The following is an 18,993-nucleotide window of genomic DNA, read 5'->3' on the forward strand; positions in this document are numbered from 1 at the left end:
ACTTTGATATGTAACTTCTGGAGTTCCCAGCCCAGTTACTGAACCATCAAAATAAAATATTAGAATCGCGGTAAATTAAGCCATTTGTTCTTGTACATGAACAGTTGATAATGTAGCTTAGGCAGTCCCATTGCCACCGTTTTGTAATCGTTGTTTCCCTGAACAGAATTCATGTTAACTTGTCGATAGTGCTGGTCAATCACGGCTTGATTATTTGATCATACAAAGTGCCGCACCGTTTGGCTTTTGAACTCGGCAAACTGTTAACCCTTCTGATGTGAACTTAAAGCTTTGTTGTATGGTATGAAATGTAACCCTGTTTTTAATAACTGGCATGTTTTGAGCATTAGTCTTGAGCTAGTTTAGCCAGCTAACAAAATTATTGCCAAATAAAAACATAAAATAAAAGGATTATATCTTAAATATTAAAGTTTTCTTGAGTTTGTTTTATTTGAGTTACAAAATATGAAGTGCAATCAACAGACTCCACGGGAGAGTTTGCCAACCTTCTTGTGTTACAAGTATTTACACCCAAAAATCAAGGATATCCATCTAAATTTCACACACTTTGCATTCTGGTTTGTCCCAGAGTTCAAGTCTCTGTTAAGTTGTCCAAGTTCCATTGTCAAAGTTTAAATATTTAAAATATTTACAAGTCCTGTATTCAAAAACTCCCAAATCATAATGTGGCTTGTTCAATGCAAAGGCAGGTGCCAAAAAAAGTAACTTTCTTCAGTATTGTGAGAAAAAGAGCAGAGCTGGTGGAATTAAAGGAGCTGTTAAAACAAATGTGGTCCTCTACAGGGTCTCCATAGTTTTACAGTTAATTCTTCCTTCTCTAAAACAAAGCCTGGGCGAGATAGTCTGCACATAATTATTTAAAATGAGACGTTGAAATGTCTTTTTAGCCATTGCGATGCAAAAGCTTCTATGATCCACTCGTGTGAAGAAATGAATATGACAATCAATAAAAGACAGATGAAAGAAAAAAAGGCCACCAAGATAGTCACTCGTTCATCAAACATCCTGATTTTTTTCTTCAGAGCATCTTCGAACATTAAAATAAAACTCCAATAAATAGAAATACAGCAGAGAAATGGTCAAATAAGACTGATTCTGGTTTGGTCCATCTCCGAGTTCTTTTGAGAAGGACAAAAAAAAAACAGACTGGAGTGACAAAAGAAAAAATAGACTGAAAACAAAAAGCGTCGATAGGGTATTATCCTACACATTCCCATTGTGTCAAGAAAAAGAAAAAAAAGTAATCCTATTCCTCTGGTTTCCTGAGGCTCATCCGCAAGAACATCCATTGATAATACGGTTCCCAGCAGTGACGGTTACACAGAGGTGATGACAATCATGAGGTGTGGTGAGATGCTGGAGATCCTGTTGAGAAGGTCGGGGGCGAGCTGAGATAAATGGCTCTCTGAAAATTCGCACGGTGGGAAAATCTGTAGCACATAGGCAGGCTGAAAAAAAAAAAAGAAAATGACACAATAAGTTTATTTTTAAAAGACAACTGTGGAGGTCACCCATTATTTTATGAAAATATTGTTTTAACTAATCATCATCCATTATTAAATATATTAAAACAAATTGTGAAAAGCCTCATATGTCTGACCTGATTGGAACCCGGGTTGGGGATATTAATGATACCAGCAGCCAACTTTGCCTGCAAGTAGTTGATGAAAGCCGCCTTAAGAGCTTGAGTTTGGTTTAGGACGTCGTCTTGATCTCGTCCACATGGCAACGCAATGAGAAGACAGAAGTCACTGTCCCCCTGTAGGCAGAAAAAAAAAGTAAATGTTGTTGGACTCCATTTAATGAAACAGACAAATGACTCAATGGGAGCAAGTAAAGAGCACGTACCGTCATTCTTCGAGCTACACTCTCTAGTTGTGAAGCCTCCAGCCTCATTCTCTGGACAATCCTAAGCAATGCGCCTCCTTCTTGAAGCGGCAGGGACCGATGAGCCAAAGCTTTATTACCGCAGACGAAATGCAACTGGACTGCAGCCGTGTCATTCTTCAGTGCCAGCAGGCCTTGCCACACAATTGGATATTTCTGTTTAAATGCGAGACAAAACAAAAACTAGTATGTCAGACAAAGCCAGCTCTAGTTCAGATCAACCCTGAATGCAATTTATACCGACGGGTTTTGTCTTACCGTTAGCAACTGCACCATATTAACAGGCTGCGCCACCTTGCCATCTGGTTTTGTCTGGGGTTCTGCACCCTAAGGATTCAAGAAAATAGTAGAATGCATCATGAACAGTTTTTCTAATATTAAGCTATAAACCCACATTTGCATGATTACTCAGTTGGCCAGTTAGTAATTGGCGGCCTCGCTTATCAGCACAAACCACAGCTTTCAAAATGGCCATAAAGTTAAATCTACAGCTCTCTAAAACAGAAACTGAACATCACTGATATAGCATCCATGCAAGACAGATTTATTGTAGGAATTATCAGACTGCATTACTTTTAGCTGGGTGTACCTACTAAACTGGTGTTATATGCAGTGAACTCACCATGGTTGGTGTGACGTTCAGTGGCGGCTGGTTAAGTCCAACAGGAGACGACTCTGGTATTTGAGAATGGATGCTTCTCGGGTTTGAGTACATCCCTGTATACTCTGGGAATGAGCCACTAGGTCCTGGTGCCATTAGTTGAACTCTCTGGGGAGATGCCATTGCTTGCCCCGTTTGTCTGATCCCCATCATTCCATCTTTAGGAAGAGGAGAGTGTGGCCTCTTTGCCTCCAATTGCTTTGTTATATCCTTCTCAGACACACCTTTAGACAAAACATGTGGTCTTGGAGACAAAGATAAGGGCAGGCTGGAAGGTGCAGAAGAGGGAAGGGTCTCTTGAATGTGTCCAGAATGAGGGTCAGTGGCCAAACGCTCTCCCTGTTGGTGCAGGAGGACACGCATATCCCTTTGTGTCATGTATGTGTCTAACTGGACATTACTCCGCAAAGGCCCACGAGGATCTGACTGCATAGTCTCTGCTTTTAACTGTGGAGTAGATTGTCTTCCTGAAGCCTGGTGGAAGCGTCTGGCTTCTTCCTGTTCCCCGTCATGACCCCTCAAAGAACCGGGGTTTACCTTGAGAACCTTTTCTCTGCCAGCAGGTTGGGGTGAGGTAGGCCGTGACTGCATGGGACCAGACCACGGAGAGGCAAGAGGATCATTATGCATCCCATAGCTCATCACAGAAAGAGGTGGAGTATTGACCCGAGCTTCTCCTTGGCCAAGATGCCCCACTGGCATTGACTGGTTGACACGGTGAGGAGACATCCGTCCCAAGCCTCCAGCCACACTGTGAGGTTGCATGATAACCGACTGCTCTGCATGATGTACACCAGTAATAAACTGTTGCATGGCAGGAAGGCCAGTCGATAACATCACTGGTATGCCCTTAGGTGACGAGGAGCCTACGGGTGAGGACACTTTAGTAAACTGAGTGTGTGGATGACCCGACTTACGAGGGGATCGCGGCTCCTGTTTGACCCCACTGATATGAGAGGTTGCTCTGTCACCAGCCGCTGTAAAACCTACGTGGTTGCCAGGTGGAGAGGGCAAATGGGGGCTTATTGCAGGACTTATGGCAGAGGTCCAAGTCGGTTTAGCTCCATCCGTACTGTGAGGGTCAACACTGTCCATTTTCTTTTGATGTTTTATTGGCATGTACTCATGGTAACTCATTACTTGCTGGTTGCCCTGTGTGAGACGCTTCACTACTCCTTGAGGTCCAGATTGGTAAGTAGATTCCATCTTGTCCAAACCAGTGTTTTCTTGTTTAATAGAGGACAAAGTTGACTGCGTCTTACCAGGATGCCCATGATCGGTCTGCAATGAAGGCCCCTTTTGAAGTCCTAGATGAGGATGACTATACATTTCCTGTTTTATCTGGGGCATGGACACCAGCTGCTGCGATTCCATGTCACCTGCTGTTGCTTGTGGGATCTGACTTATTTTTGCACTAATCCTTTGTGGTCCCTCTGTTTTCTGGCCTGAGTGGCTCAATACTACCACTCCTTCAGATGTATTTACTCTCAGCCCTGGGCAAGAGCCTGGCCCAAGAGTAGGGCTTTCGACAATGAAGCGTGCAGCACCTCCGCCTCCATCACCAACAGACGGTCCATGGTATGATCCAGTATCGTCTTTGCTCGGCCTATAAGCTGGTTTGGGTACAGTCATGTCCACACAGGGATTTCCAATGTTCATGTTTACTTTGTCCTCAGCCTCAGGAGGGTTGCAAACACGACTGATAACAGAGGTTGCAGTGGACGCAATAACAGAGATCACAGACTTTGTCTCACAAGACGGTAGTGAGGCTGGCGCTCGAACAATAGGTGGAGCTGGATGAGCTGCCATACCACTACCGGATAGTGGTGACTTATTTGGCACAACAGCTGATGAAGCATTACTTTCAGAGGGGTTCTGATCTCGCAGAGTGGGTAGATTACTTGGAATAGAACTACTGCCTGGCAATGAAATATTTTTATGTTTCATAAGAATCTGCCTCAAGTCACTGGTGCCATGATCAATATCCATGTTTTCAGAGTCTGAGGGTATAGGCTGGTTTTCCTTCGATGCCAACGGCATGAAAGGTGAAGAGGAGACTCCTGTATCTTTAGATTGATGGCGCCAATCTGGTGGAGAAACAGGAATTCTACTTGTTTGAATGGGTCTGATATTTGGATTGTTGGCTATGGGAGACAGGGAAGGGGAGATGCAGTCAGCAGGCACCTGTTGAGGCTTTGGGCATATTTGACTCCTAGACTGAGGGTTAACAGATTTAAGATGTTGAATCTGTTCTTCAGAAGATAACACTGACTCTGCGTTTACATCTGAAACCTTGACAGCTAAAGGCTCAGGTTCTGGCTTCCATGTAGTAGAAGTAATAACCGCAGCAGTTGCGGCTGATGGAGTTGCTGCTGCTGAGGGAGTTGTTGTGGGAACAGTCTTTACACTGGAAGGTGGGCTATCTGCTAAAGAAGTTGTCAATTCCTCACTTATTGAAGGTCCTTCCTTTGAATCTTTTCTTACTTGCTTTTGGCCTTTAGAACGTTTAGGTCTTCCCTTGGTGCCCTTTTTTACTGTGGCAGGGAAGCCAGCCGCCTCCTGTATTGCAGGTATATTCGTTTCAGGTTCATTTTCCTTGGCAGGCAAAATCAAATCTTGTACCTCAGGTTCTGAACCTACATCTGCACTTGATGTAGCTGCTGGAGGAATTGACACAGTTCCAGCTTCAGCAGTTATTGAGTCGATAGCAGCCATGAGTTCTGTCTCGCTAGCAGGATTTGAAGGTTTTTCTTCCTCTGGGTCACTTTTCACTTCTGCAGGCGGGACGAGCAGCGTTGATGGTTCTGTTGGAAAGGCTGGATCTGTAAGTTTAGCAATGTTCCTCAGAGCCTGCTCCAATTCCAGCTGTGAAATTAAGCTTTTTGGTGATTCAAGAAGCTCTTTTTTCCCCTCAGTGGCATTTTCCTTTTCGTCATTGTTGGAACCTCCTTTGTTGACATTAGTACACTTTGAAACATGATCACTCTGCTCACCAGGTTTGAACTTTTTTGAAGAATCTTCTTGTTCATCATCCCCTAATTGAAGAAGATCTTTCACCTCAGTCACATTTAGTCTGATTTTGAGGTTCTTAAGAACAGGAGACTTGGGAGTTCTTGTCAACTTGGTTTTTCCTCGAACAATCCCGTCTTTTTCCAAGGTGGGTTTCCCTTCCAAAACTTGGGAATCTGTCTCTTTCCCATTTGATTTACCCTCGAAAGCCTTTTCATGGAAAACATCTTTATTTCTGCCCAATTCTCTTCCTTGTTTGTCTTTCTCCTCTTTCTTTTGGTCAACTTTTATTGTTGGTTCTTCTTTACATGAACTTGATGAATCTTGCAAAGCTAAGGAATCTTCATCTGTGAAATCCATTTCTTGATCATCATCAGCCACCTCAGTTTTTTCCCCCTTCCTTGTTGATTCAGATTCTAGGACTGTCGACATTGGATTCAATGAACTCTTTGTGCCATGAGGGGATGTTTTTCCTTTTGACACTCTTGGAAATCGTTCCCCACCTTCCGATTCATTTGAATCTGTGTCTTTATTGTCCATTTTAGATTTTTCTACTTTTACTGTTGAACTCTCGTCACCGTGTCTGCGATTCTTGGGAGGACGGCCTCTTTTAGTTGTAGGAATGTGGACAGGTGGATCCTGTTCGATATTTTGTTGTTGTGTTGCATCTTTGTCTGGACCTCGCTTTCGCACAGAGCGCGGTGACTCTGGCTCCTTTCCAGAACGAACTGGCGCATCATCTTCAACTGGAGTGGCATACACTGATTTAACATTCCTTCGTCTTGCTCTGCCCGCTGATATGCCCGGCTCGGACAAATCAGGTTCTGATCCATGAATAGGAGATTTGCCTGTGGACTTTGATTCAGCTCTTGGGGATGATCCTCTTTTCGACTTCTCTTTGTCAATGCGCTCACTCTTGCGTGTTGCTGGTTTCTCAGCACCAGAGGTTGATATGACGGGAACAGGAGCAACTTGAGCTGGGGATTGTTTGCCCTTTTTATTTTTTATTTCTTTAGTTTTATGCTCTTTCTGAGGCGAGACTGGCTCATCATTTGTGTCATTATCAATGGACGTCTGCATTTTACCAACTTGAAGTTTCCTCTCTACCTCAGGCTCTGCTGCTGCTTTCCAAACCATGTGGGTTTCTTTCTCTTCCTCTAGAAGACTCGGTGGTATGGGACAAGTGGCTTCAGGCACTTCTGGTTGTGTGGTCTCAGGATCCAGCTCTGCTTCTGAAATGCTAACAAAATCATCATGAGAATCCCGACGGCATGGTTTCTCAGTAGACAGAGGTGCAACATCCTCAGCAATATCCAATTTCCATTCAGATGCAGACGGTTTACATCCATCCACTGAATAACTGGGTTCAGGTGCTGCTATTTGTGTAGGTTCGGTATCAGATGGTGCCTCAGTTAATGGGTGGTGCATGGGAACGACTGGTTCATTTTCTGTCACCTCTTCTTTTGCCTCTTCCTTTATGATGGACACAGCGGTACATAGATCAGGGGCCTGGATTAACACAACACATTTCTCCTCTGGCAGAGGAATGTCTTTGAGCACAGATTGGGTAACAGAAGTTGGTGCGATTCTGGGTTCAGAGATCAGCTCTTCAGCAGGACTGATGGGCTTAAGTTCTGGCTCCATGATCGATTCTATTATTTCAGGCGACTGCAAAGCGTGTTGCTCTTGAACAGGTGCTTTTTCCACTTTATTCTCATCTGTAGGCAATGTGTCTCTTTTTGCCTCTTGCAGCTGATGGGTTTTATTCTTCTGTTGTTGCAGTCGTGTGAGTTCCAAAAAACGACTATGGAAAAGGACAACTGGCCCCGAGTCAAGTTCACCATCTGCCCCTTGCTGACCAGGCTGTTGGTTTTGTTCAGGTTCTTCATGTTTGCGTTCCAAGTGTTGAAGTCGCCTAGAGTCCAGCTCAAAGACGGGGCTGTGAAGAAAGCGGGAGGCAAAAAGTTCCCTGCGTTCTTGTTCCTCTTGCTTAGGTTCCTCCTTCCTGTCATCAAGTTTGTCTTCAGACCCACTTCGAATCTTTTTCTTTTTCATGTACCAGGAAGGTGTAGGTCGTGGTGCTGATTCTACCTTCTCAGTATCCTTTCTGTTGCGTAAACCTGCAAAGTGAGAATCATAATCCAAAAATGACCAGTTATCTTCTCTTGAAGAGGAAAGAGATTTTGCACGTTCAAGCAGAGCCTTTGTATCAGGTGTGATAGTTTGATCAAGTGCAAAGGAGTAGAATTTGTTCCTTTCCAGATGTGCTATTTTAGGGTCTGAAAACCTGTCAACCCTTGGCCTCTCGGCAAACGGCATAGATGTGGACGGCATGGGAGAGTGGGGTTTGTTCTCTCTGTCCTCCTCAGAGTCCGATCGTACTTCCCCAGGCTCCAAGTCATGCCAAATACCAAATTCCAAACGCTTGCGATTGTGAATGTTCTTACTTAGACTTCTAGAAATGTTCAGGTCAGGTAACAAGTCTTGTTTAACTCTGCTCTCCCATCTTTTTTGTTGCTCTTCTTCCACTGTAAGTAAAGGAGTGTTTGGCTTGTTTGCCTGTGTGTTATGTGTCCTTTTGACCAATAGCTCCAGATCTGGGTGAATCTTTTCCTCAATTCTACTTAACTCTTTCTGAGCCTGAGAAGGGTCCACAAAGTCCTCATCTCCATGGTGAGGGAAGTGCTGATGTCCTGGAGAGGGGATGTTGTTCCAGTCAGGATCTTGACTTTTTTGTCTAAAGCTCCTGTAGACACGCTCCCTCTTACATCCCGGGTCAGTTTCAAATTGGTCTAGTTTCTTTAGTTTGTGAGACGGGAAATTGTCTGTGACATCCTCAGGTGGTTTACCAACTTCATGCACAAGACTGCGATGTTCCATGTCCTCTGTTTCACTTCCTTGAGGACTTCCTGGTTTGTCAGATTTGTCAGACTCAAGCTGCTGTTGCTGCTGGTGCAACCGTCTATTTTGCTCCATCTGCTTGCGGTAACTCTGAGAGAGGTCAATATCAACATAGTCTTCCTTGTTTTTAACACTTTTATCAGAGTCAGCATTCTGAGCACCAAATTTGAAAGCAGCAAGGTGTTCTTGCTCTCTTATACTGCTTTGGTCGGTATTCCCCTCATGGGAAAACCTTCTGGATGAAGTGTGCCCTGGATGTCGTTTTGACTCCAGTGGGTCCAAAGGTCCCTCTGATTTCTCTCTTTGCCCTCTAAGGTCCTCTTGACCATCCTTCGGTGTGCTACTTTTATCAGCCTTGAGTCTTGAATCTCTCCGTTGTGAATCTTTGTTTTTGTCAGTGTCCGACTCTTTCAAATATGTGGCACTAGCACCAAAGTCAGCGGAGGGAAAAACATCCTCCTCTTCATGCCTGCTTCTTTTCTGACGAATAGTCCTGCCACCTGAATCAGCAAAGCGCCTTTTTCTTGCAGCAAGGCGATCTGAATCCACTGATGAGTCTTTCCCATCATTTCCAATATCGGGCTTAAGATGTTTCTTGAGTCTGTTTTTTCCATCCAAGTCTGAATTCTCAACTTTACTCGTTTCAGATCTTTCACTTTTTACAGGGTCTTGATAAGCAGTTGACAACGGATTTCCAGTAAGAGACTCACCATCCCCTTTACTTTTCTGCTTCTCAAGAGAATCCTGGTCTGATCCCCTTCCTCTTCCAGACCCTCCATCAAAACTAGTCTCAAGCTCTGTTTCAGGTGGTGGGTTAGATGGGGATTGCCCCTTTGCTTTCCTTGATTTAATCTTCTCAGCTTTGTCTTTGTCGCCTTTCTCCTTTCGTTTTGCACGTTTGGTTTTCTCAGCACTTGGCACACGATCTGGTTGGCTGCTCTTATCAGTCTTCGAGGCAACTTCAGGCAGGGTCTTTTCAGATTTATCAAAGTGTGGTGGTGACATCGAACTCACACTACCACTTCGTTCAGAGGACTGACTGTAAACCCGCCGTTCTGCTTCTCTGGGAGCCCGCTCAGATGGTGAAGGCGATACCGTAGGAGTAACAGGTCGTCTTGGATGGGAAGGGCTCCACCTGCTGCGGTCAGCCTCAAAACGTTCTCGTTCTCTTTCCCGCTCTCTTTGAATATATGTGTATTTTCGGATGTCTTGCTCAAAGGGGTCTCTGTAATCCCTGTAGTCTCTTGGGTCTTCATGATAGCGTGGGTCAAAGTGTTCCCCCTGATAGTGTTCCAGTTCAGGAAAACGTTCTCTGCTGCGAGCAGCAAAGTCTCTTCTAGCTTCCTCTGGATAGATGCCAGGGGTTCGTATATTCTCATAGTAAGCCCTTTCTGCAGGAAATTCATGGTATGGAGGTCTGCGTTCCTCTCTACAGAGTGAATGGAGAAAATGGGACGAGACAAGCAATGGCACTTGTTAAACTAAATAATATATAATTTCATAAAGTAGCACCGTCACTTTCAGATTAAGAGGGGCTAACATATTTTGCAGCAGGCATTCTAAAAAAAATAATCTCACTTTACAATAGACATTTTTAAAGAACGGTTTAAAATCTTATCAATTCTATTAACGGACAACTTTCTGACATGTAAAAAAAAAGTATTTAATTGTCTCTTGCATGCAATTCAAACTATGGGAAATGTACCTTCGTTCAGTAGGAATTTCATAGAAGTCTCTAATGTCTTGACCGGATGCCTGCATAGATCGGTAGAAAGCCATCTGACTCTCTTGACTTGCAAAATCCACCTTTAATAAATAAATACAATTAATTGTGCACCAATACAAACACGCATGAAAAATACATTTCACTAATAAATATAATAATTGCTACCATTTACCTTTATTTTATTGCCACCAATTTTCCAACCTTTGGTCTCCCTCACAGCTGCTTGAGCAAAATCTGTGTTGTTGTACAAGATGAGGGCCATCCCTTTCAATCTATCAAAGACAACCTAAAAAAGGACAAAAAGATAGATTTAGAGTTTTGAAAACTAAGACGGCATTAAAATAAAACCCTGAAAATCTTAAGAGAAAATATAACCCTTTACCTTCACTACATGTCCATAACGGCAGAAATGCCGTGTGAGGTATTGCTCTGTAACACTGGTTGCTAGGCCATCTAGCCAAACACACGTAGTGGGCATACTCTTTCCAAACCCAAGCTTCAAAGAGAAAAAGAACAACAGGCATATTATATACACAGAATACATTAGATTGTAAACCTACTCAAACCAGAAATGATACTCTTGTTAACTGTAAAAACCCTACCTTTAGTCTGTTGCTTCCCAGATACTCTCCGTCCATCTTCTTAATGGCCTTGCAGACACTGGCAATGTCAGAGTACTGCACAAAGGCATACTGGGGAACTCCATTTACTTTCTTGATGTCAATGTCCTTGAGGAGGAAACACTGAACAATTAAAGAGCCTTATCAAATGTTAAATGTACCAATTTACACATTCAGTGTCAAATGGTAGCATACCACAATTTCTCCAAAGCGTTGAAAAATATCAAGGAGTTGTTGATAACTGGTGGTCTTCTCAAGGTTGCCTATAAACAGTGTCCTTGTGGCCTTTGGGTGGAACTCATCTATCCGCCCATCCAAGGGCCTGAACTCATTTTCACTCTCTGTTTCTGAGGGGAAGGACAAAGTTTATCATTAACATTACTGACATGCTGCTAATGTCAAGCTCATATTATCCAACATCAGCACAAAAACATATAGTTTTACGTAATAGTGTTTTCTGAAATAATTTGTTGGCACCAAGTATTCATCACAATGCTGTTTTGTATCAATTACCTGGGCCATTCCAGGCCGTGACTTCAATGAGCATGCCAAAGAACAGCTTTCCTTTCGAGACAGTGAGGGCTTTCTCCTGGTCCTCTTGTTGCCTGAAGAACACCAAACCATAGCGGTCTTCTGAAGCTCCATGGATCTGCACTGAGGTCACTTTCCCATGTTTCTTGAATTCATGGAAAAGTCCATCTTTTAAACTTGTGTCTATGGAGGGGAAACAAAAAAAGATTACTATTTAATGCCCTGTACCGCCCAATGTTCGTTGTTGTGGGAGGTCAAGTGTCACAGCTGGAATTAGCAATGTACTACTTTTGATTTGTCTTTTTTAAAGAAATTAAAAAAACCCTGATCAGGAAGTTTTCTACTCCTCAGCTGTTGTTGTACACGGCATCAATTTGAATAGGTATACATAAATCACAAATATTTAGAAGAAAGGTTTATAATGTATAGCTATAGAATACAAGATTGTGGTCCAGGAATCTTCGCTATAATTATTTGAGTAAACTGAAGAGCATATCTGTGAAATACGAAAAGCACAGTGACCCGTACACCAGTCGGATCACATCCAGATTCAAAGGATCAAATAACAGAAGAATGTTATGTGGCTATAACGAAGTCCAAAAAGAAAAGAAAATAGTTCCAAAAAATATTTAAAAAATATGTGAAGGAACATAAATTGATTGAAAATATAATATATAGATATATATGACATTGTATACATATATATTACTGGTACAAAAGATCATAAAACGGTTTGATTGTATAACGGATCGGCAGAAAATAAAAAAGGAGCAAATATAACTATTAGAGATCCCTGATTATATATTTTTTGCTGCCGATACCAATTGCCGATCATTGATGATCCATATTGGCAGATACAGATTCTCTTGTTTGATTGTCGCAGCTGGTCTACAACATTTTTTTTTACTGATACTTCTGAGTAAGTATGAAAAGTAAAAGGGTTATTAACATGACTATAAGATGTAGAAACTCACCTGTGGAGCGTACTGGTAGGTTTTGCACTTTAATTCCAAAGCTTCTGCGTGGCTCATCGGAGTCTAGTCCCATAGAAGACTGAGTAGGGGCGTGTGTAGCCGACGACTGGGCAGAGTGTGCCCGAGATCCATCACTTGAGCTGCTGTTTGAATCACTTATCACAGAAGAAAAGAGAACCATGATTAGACACTTGTCTGAGTTTAAACAGAATTTGTTGGTACCTGTTCATGTTTCCAATGAAACTTTAATATCATAACCAATGTCACACCTGCCGCTGCCCGTGCTGCTGGTGCTGCTGACAGAATCAGAGCTCGAAGATCTGCTGTGGGATCGAGATCGTGGACCTCTCCCAGGGGACAAAGGAGCTCTTTTAGGGGAATGAGGCGTTTTGGGAGTTTGTCCCGTGGTCCGTTGTGGGGAAGGGTGCCTTGACTGTGAGGAATGGGATGATCGGCTCCGACGGTGATGGTAGGTTCTATCAACCCGTCGTCCTCTGTCATCTCTGTATAGGTCACGTCGTGTAGAATTAGTCAGAGTAAAGGGGTCTCGAATTCTAGAGTCAAAATGTGGGTCTGATGCCTCAAAGGTCCCCGCGATAGCACTGCTCCCTGGGCCGGCAGCAGCAAACATGGTACGATCGCGGTAATAATCAGCGTTGTAGTGACGCTGTCTGTCGAAAGTGCCACTGCGCTCATGGTGTCCATATGGGCTGTGATCATATGCACGTTCACGGCTTTCTGAGCTACTGTGAAATAAGAACAGAGTAGAGAGGAGGGGGAAACAAAATTATTACTAGGTGTTGGAGGGGAAAGGCAAGAAAAACACAACAATTTCTTATTAAATTATTTGACATTTAAGAGCACAATAGCAAAAATCGAGATGGTCGGTACAGCAAGGACACAGCTGAGAGGAGGCCAGATAAGTTGTGCAGCTGAATACTAATAATGTATAGATCATGTAATTTGCCTGAGCTAAATTAATTAGTCAGTCAATTTTTGGTCACCGATCCTCGCTATTGGGTTCCAGCTAATCAATTAAGAAAACAGAAGTGCTCAACTTTGATAAAAGTTACTACAAGGAACTTTCACTTTCATTCACTTCCTGGGGGGGTCAAAGGCTGCAGCGTAGCTGGATCTGGGTTGTCCATGGTGGAATGGTCTTGTTTATAAAGAGGCATCTGTATTAAATTGAGCAATTAAAAGTTCCTCACAGTAACTATTAAGATCTGTTTTTTTTTAAATATATATATATATATATATATATATATATATATATATATATATATATATATATATATATATATAGTTTTTAAATTGTTTAGCGCTAGAGGAGCATTTACAATGACTCGAAAAAGAATTCCTCACAACACAATAGGCCGAACAATTTGACTCATCAAGATATGACATAATGGGGTCAACCTTTCAAATGCTGGCACCGTCTGTAAACACTACTATAGACGACGGGAACAAATAGACGGTGTCATATGCTGTACCGATTGTAAAGCCATTTGAGGCAAATTTGTGATATATCAATAAAATTGACTTTACTTTTGTGGCGCTACTGAACTGTCAGCAGCCTAAAATTACATTTAATATTCTGACAGCCAACAAGCACACTTTTCTATACTGTAAATTCATAAAACAGTCACGTGAAACAAAGCCGCCCCAGACTTTGTCACTCCAACTTCTTCATTATGAAAATCTATTCATACAAACACATAATTCAGCAATGTTGTAATGCTGTTCTTAGTACATTTCAATTACTTTCATTTGCAATAACATTGATCACTTTTGACTACTTTGGGTGTCCAGGGGAGCTGATTTCAGAGGTTGACTGTTAATGAACTATTTCTGGTAAGAAAAAGATCATTTAAAATTTCTCTTAAATATTCAACCGTACAATTCTCTTTTTGAGGAGCTGAGTGGGACTGGAATGTAAAATGCCATGCAGTTCAGATAGACATATTTAATGTGAAAATAATACTCTGTAGTATTTATGTGATGCTGGAAATAAAGAAATGACAAATACATATTGTATATATGCATTTTATAAAAATAGTTTTTCTCCTCTCGCATCAAATCAATATGTTCCCTAAAAGCAGTGCAAAACCTAATATTAGACAAAGCACTAAGGAATGTTAGAGAAAGAAAATATGCAGAGGGCAGAGCAATACCAACCTTTTTGGAAAGAAGTTACCGAAACTAATCCAAATAAATTCTAGGTGGATCAGAATGTGAGAGCCCGAATGAAAAACCAAGGGGAAAAATCAATTGATCTAATTAGGCAAAAACGGTTCTCTTGAAATCGCACTGCACGTTATCTTCAAATACTGTGGAGCACCAGGCCAGTAGGTTGTTGATGTATAATCCACAGTTAGGCTACTTAATTCTCTTCACTGGATGGAAAAAGGAAAAAACAAAACAATCACAGAAATGGACCTCTTTATGGATTTCTGGACATGTGTTAAAAAAATAAATATATAACATAAAATAGTAATAAATAAATATGGATTTTGTTTTTAAAAATATGATGAACTTCAGGGTAATTCGTGTAATTCCAGGTTGCCTATACAGTAAGTAGGTGCCCGAATGGAAAATACATCCAATTGGAGCAATCTTGTCTTGTATGTCAGTACGTTCCAAAAGTTACGTTCCACCGATAATATCAAGTAGTTTAAAAATCACACAAGCGTGTAGACTCACAGACACTATGATCACAGCATATAAACTCCTCATGGGCTCATAGGCATCTTAATTCCAGAATCCAAAGATCTTCTACGTACTGGAAGGCTTCATCTTTTGGCAGTAAACATTTCAAGTTACTTTGAAAATGTTGTCTTCAGCTCTCTGTAACTTACTCTAAGTGCTCTTCTCCTCAATGAGCTGACGCCTTACACAGCTACATCCACACTTGAGTAATCCAGATAAATGGTTGCTACACCTATCCATACTAGGCTCCACATCAGTACATCCAACATGGGGTGCGTACCGGTACATCCAGGAGGGTACATCCCAACTATGCGGTCTTCACGTGTCTTCATGGCCATCAATCTTAAACAAGAATAGCTCCACAATCTTGGTGTTTGGATCCTCTTTGTTCTTGCAAATTCTTCTTGTTATAACTTCCATATATGCGACATAAATTGTTTATTGTAGTTAATCTCACCCTAAAATGACTGAGATAGCCTAGAATATATGCACTACATCGATCTTTCTTTTGTGATGTGTAACAAATGTGAAGTTCTTCCATCCACTTGTTGAAAACTTTAATCCAGAACAAGCTGTATCCACAGATGCAAAAAAAATTGTAAAATTAGTCCATCCATCGCCAGTAGCCAAGAGAAGAAAAAAATTGACCACCCGAGATAGGAGGTCCTTGACATAATGATATATTACCTGACTAGATTCTTCAAAGAAAAGTACATCCTTTATAATAGGGATTTACTTCCACTTTCAAGCGATTCCAAGTAAAATCGAGGTTAGATCCGATATTTAGGCGGAAAATGTTTGAAAAGTATCCAAGAGCTCCCCATGGTAGTTCCCCACAAAATGTAATAAATCCAAAACTCACCAGTATATTCCTCACAGATGTAATATCCAAACCAGATGTCAAACCTTGAATTATAGTTAACTTACCAAATGATAATGTGTAGTTAATTTAATTAGATCCCATGGGAAAGGCGAGTCAATTATGATGAAAAGTGGAACGATCCCTAATTACCTTTGTGCAACCTCCTTGAGGCATCTATCTCTCACACATAACCCCCACTATGTGTTACGGTTTTACACCTATCCAATAGTTAAATTCCCCTGGATTTCATGGGGAGGCCGTGTCCACTTACCCATCTATTCTCCGTTCATAACGTCCCTCTCTGGTGTGAAGGGAAACAGGTGGGCCAAACACTGGACCAACTGTTCCCCTAGTGAATCCTGTAACGTCTCGACTGCTCGAGGGAGAGCTGTCTTCAAGGCCCCGAACAGCACTAGGGACTGACCCAGGTTCATTGTAGTCAGTCCGAAGGTCCCTGTCTCCCATCTTGTTGACAGCATTGTGAGCCTTCTGCGCACTTTTGATATCCACAAAATCCACAAAGGCTGCAACACCACCCTCTGACCCCCGCTTCCGCAGGACTTTGACACTTTCCACACGCCCATACCTGTGGAAAATACAAAGAAAACAAAGAGGAAATGACATATGCCCCGGACAAGAGTAGAGAGATTGCAACTGTTTTTTTTCTGTGTGCCAGAGCCTGGTAAATGGAGAGCAGAAGAAGCACCGATACAAAAAGCAACACACAAAAAAAGTACTTTGCATTAACGTTTCCTTTTCGGCCCCCTAACAGCAACAAACTATCTGAACTTCAGGAAGCCTCTTAAACAGTATTGTTTTGAGTGTTGTGAAGGTTTCTAAAGAAACCTCACGGTACCCATTTAATCAAAAATCCCTCTGGGACCTAACACATGTCAAATGTCAGTGTTTAATAACGATAAAAAGCAGATCATCACACATTTAATTGTCACTAGCTAGCTAGTAATGCTATACCACAGTAGATCATGTAAACGATGACTGGATGTGATTTTAATGCTTGCTGTATTGCATGCAAGTATGTTGATGAGTGACTCAAGGGGCCATTACATAACGTAGCAAACCGATTAAGACATATCATTAGCCTATATGGTTTAAAAATAGTTATACAAACAATGGGAAGCATACACGTCCATGCTTTCTATATATCCAAGCACTTGGGCGCTAGCTACGGGGAGCGAAACCTCGTTTGCAATTTACATGTAAAATGGCCTATTTGAAAACAACACGGGGCACGTTAGCAGAGTTTAAGTAAGTAACAGTGATGGCTACCGACGTCGAGCAGCTCAACAACTTGCTAACATTTGTTATCAGCTCTGATCGTCGCAGATTTTGCATCATCTACATTTTAATATTTCTCAAACACAGTTGATCCGAGAAGCAACGTTACGACTCGCCCGCTCCCACTGGCTAAAATAGCCCAAGTGTTCTCGTGTTATTTGACCTGCCGTCCAGCGAGCGTTAGCTGCCTTTCGGCTCGTACGGATCATGTAAACGTCTCGACTTCCCACAAAATGGTTGGTTGGCTGGTAGCTCGGTGGCTCGATCGCAGAGCTACCAGCCGACTGCCTTTTACAAAAGTTAGCCCATTTCTATAGACGGTAAACCTTTACACTTAAGTGGTTCCGTACCCACAATGCCAGTTCAATAAATATAGCCGTGACAGCACGGAGGAAACCCCGACTTGTAAAACTTAACGCGACTGTTAGCCTCGTTAGCATTAGTCTGACCGTCGCAACGAGCTAACGTCCGTACTGAAGCTAGCGCGCGCTGCTCGGCCAACAGAGGAGCGTTCTTCCTCTTGCGTAACCTACCGTTTAAAATGCTCCACGATTTTCTCCTCTCGGACATGTTCGGGTAAATTTCCCACCCAAAGGTGTCTGGTTTCCCGAACCATCTTGCGCTATTCTTCCCCCCTTATCACTCATATGATCGTGCACGTTTCTAATCCCTGCCGGTCGGAGGTCCGCCTGAACAAAATGAACGACGGGGGACTCCGTGAATAATCTGGGCCTGGTAGCCTGCTGCCCGTTTAGCTTTAGCTGATGCGTCCTCGATCCATGTACGTGGACGCGCGTGAGACTCGCTCCTGGTTGTTTTGGGTGCGAGCTGCGCGGCCCCGGGCTCGTGTGCAGCGCGTGCTTGATAGTTACGAACACACAGACAACAGTGAGCACGCGATTTCTTCGACAACAACAATCTGCAGCCAGCGAGCAGGATTTGTCCGCAGAGTCACTCGTTTTTTAAAAAATATTGTTATGCAAGGTAATCAATGTTAATGATTATAATACATCCCAGTTGCAGAAAAGAAGATCCAATCATCATTTAATGTGCCAGTGTTGGATAAAGGCTCAACTTTCGTGAAATCATTTGATACAAGTTGACCTATTCCTTTCAAGCTGAGTATAAGGTTGCTCTATATTGCAACCCCAGACAGTGTGTGTCAAAGTACCATATATAAATGCATATAAGCGTCAACTGGGGCGAAACTATAGGCTTAATGTCAATCTTTCGACCATAGTTTTTCAATTAATCGATTATTTCTTTTATTATCTAGAAAAATTCGAATGAATAAATTTAATTAAATTTCAGAATCCAAAATTACGTTTTCAAACGGCCTGTTTTGTTCTATAAAAAGCAAAAAAAGAAAAGATATTCAGTTTATAAAGATAAGAAGGCTGCGAACCACAGTTGGCTGAAACCAGCAAATGTTTGTCATTTTAGCTTGATACATTATTTCAAAATCAATACATCCCGAATGTATTGTTCGGCCCTCAAGTCTTTCTTCTTATGAAAAGGTCACCAGAATAGATTCCCGCCATCATTCAACACCTGAGCCCACCTTTGACCTCTCATTAAAAACATATTTGATTTAATGGACAAGAGTGAGACTACATTTAGCTGAACAACGGCCACTGTGGCCACAAAGTGATGATGGCAAATATTAATTTAACAGTATCACAAGTAGAGAAGACTCATAAAGTAAGCAAAGAAATTCATTAATCTCACAACAATATCTCCCTCAACCTTGATAATATTAGCCAGCAGCTAATGGCGGAATAGAGTGTATTAAATGA

At 42.1% G+C, this 18,993-nt stretch overlaps 1 protein-coding gene across 1 annotated transcript; it reads right to left on the minus strand.

The window, feature by feature from the left end:
- Positions 1-1,337: 1,337 nt before the first annotated feature.
- Positions 1,338-17,813, minus strand: LOC306736703 (msx2-interacting protein; the record flags this gene model as incomplete). The annotated part of the gene is made up of 16 exons (XM_079218357.1): positions 1,338-1,469; positions 1,622-1,780; positions 1,870-2,064; positions 2,167-2,235; positions 7,420-7,517; positions 9,190-9,908; positions 10,185-10,285; positions 10,378-10,491; positions 10,588-10,701; positions 10,808-10,939; positions 11,021-11,172; positions 11,339-11,539; positions 12,331-12,485; positions 12,600-13,076; positions 16,173-16,487; positions 17,731-17,813. The coding sequence occupies 16 exons, from the start codon at positions 17,811-17,813 to the stop codon at positions 1,338-1,340; spliced, it is 3,216 nt and encodes a 1,071-aa protein (XP_079074483.1).
- Between the last annotated feature and the right edge of the window lie 1,180 nt (positions 17,814-18,993).

This window comes from Taurulus bubalis (assembly GCF_910589615.1).
Source record: "Taurulus bubalis genome assembly, chromosome: 5".
NCBI lineage: Eukaryota > Metazoa > Chordata > Actinopteri > Perciformes > Cottidae > Taurulus > Taurulus bubalis.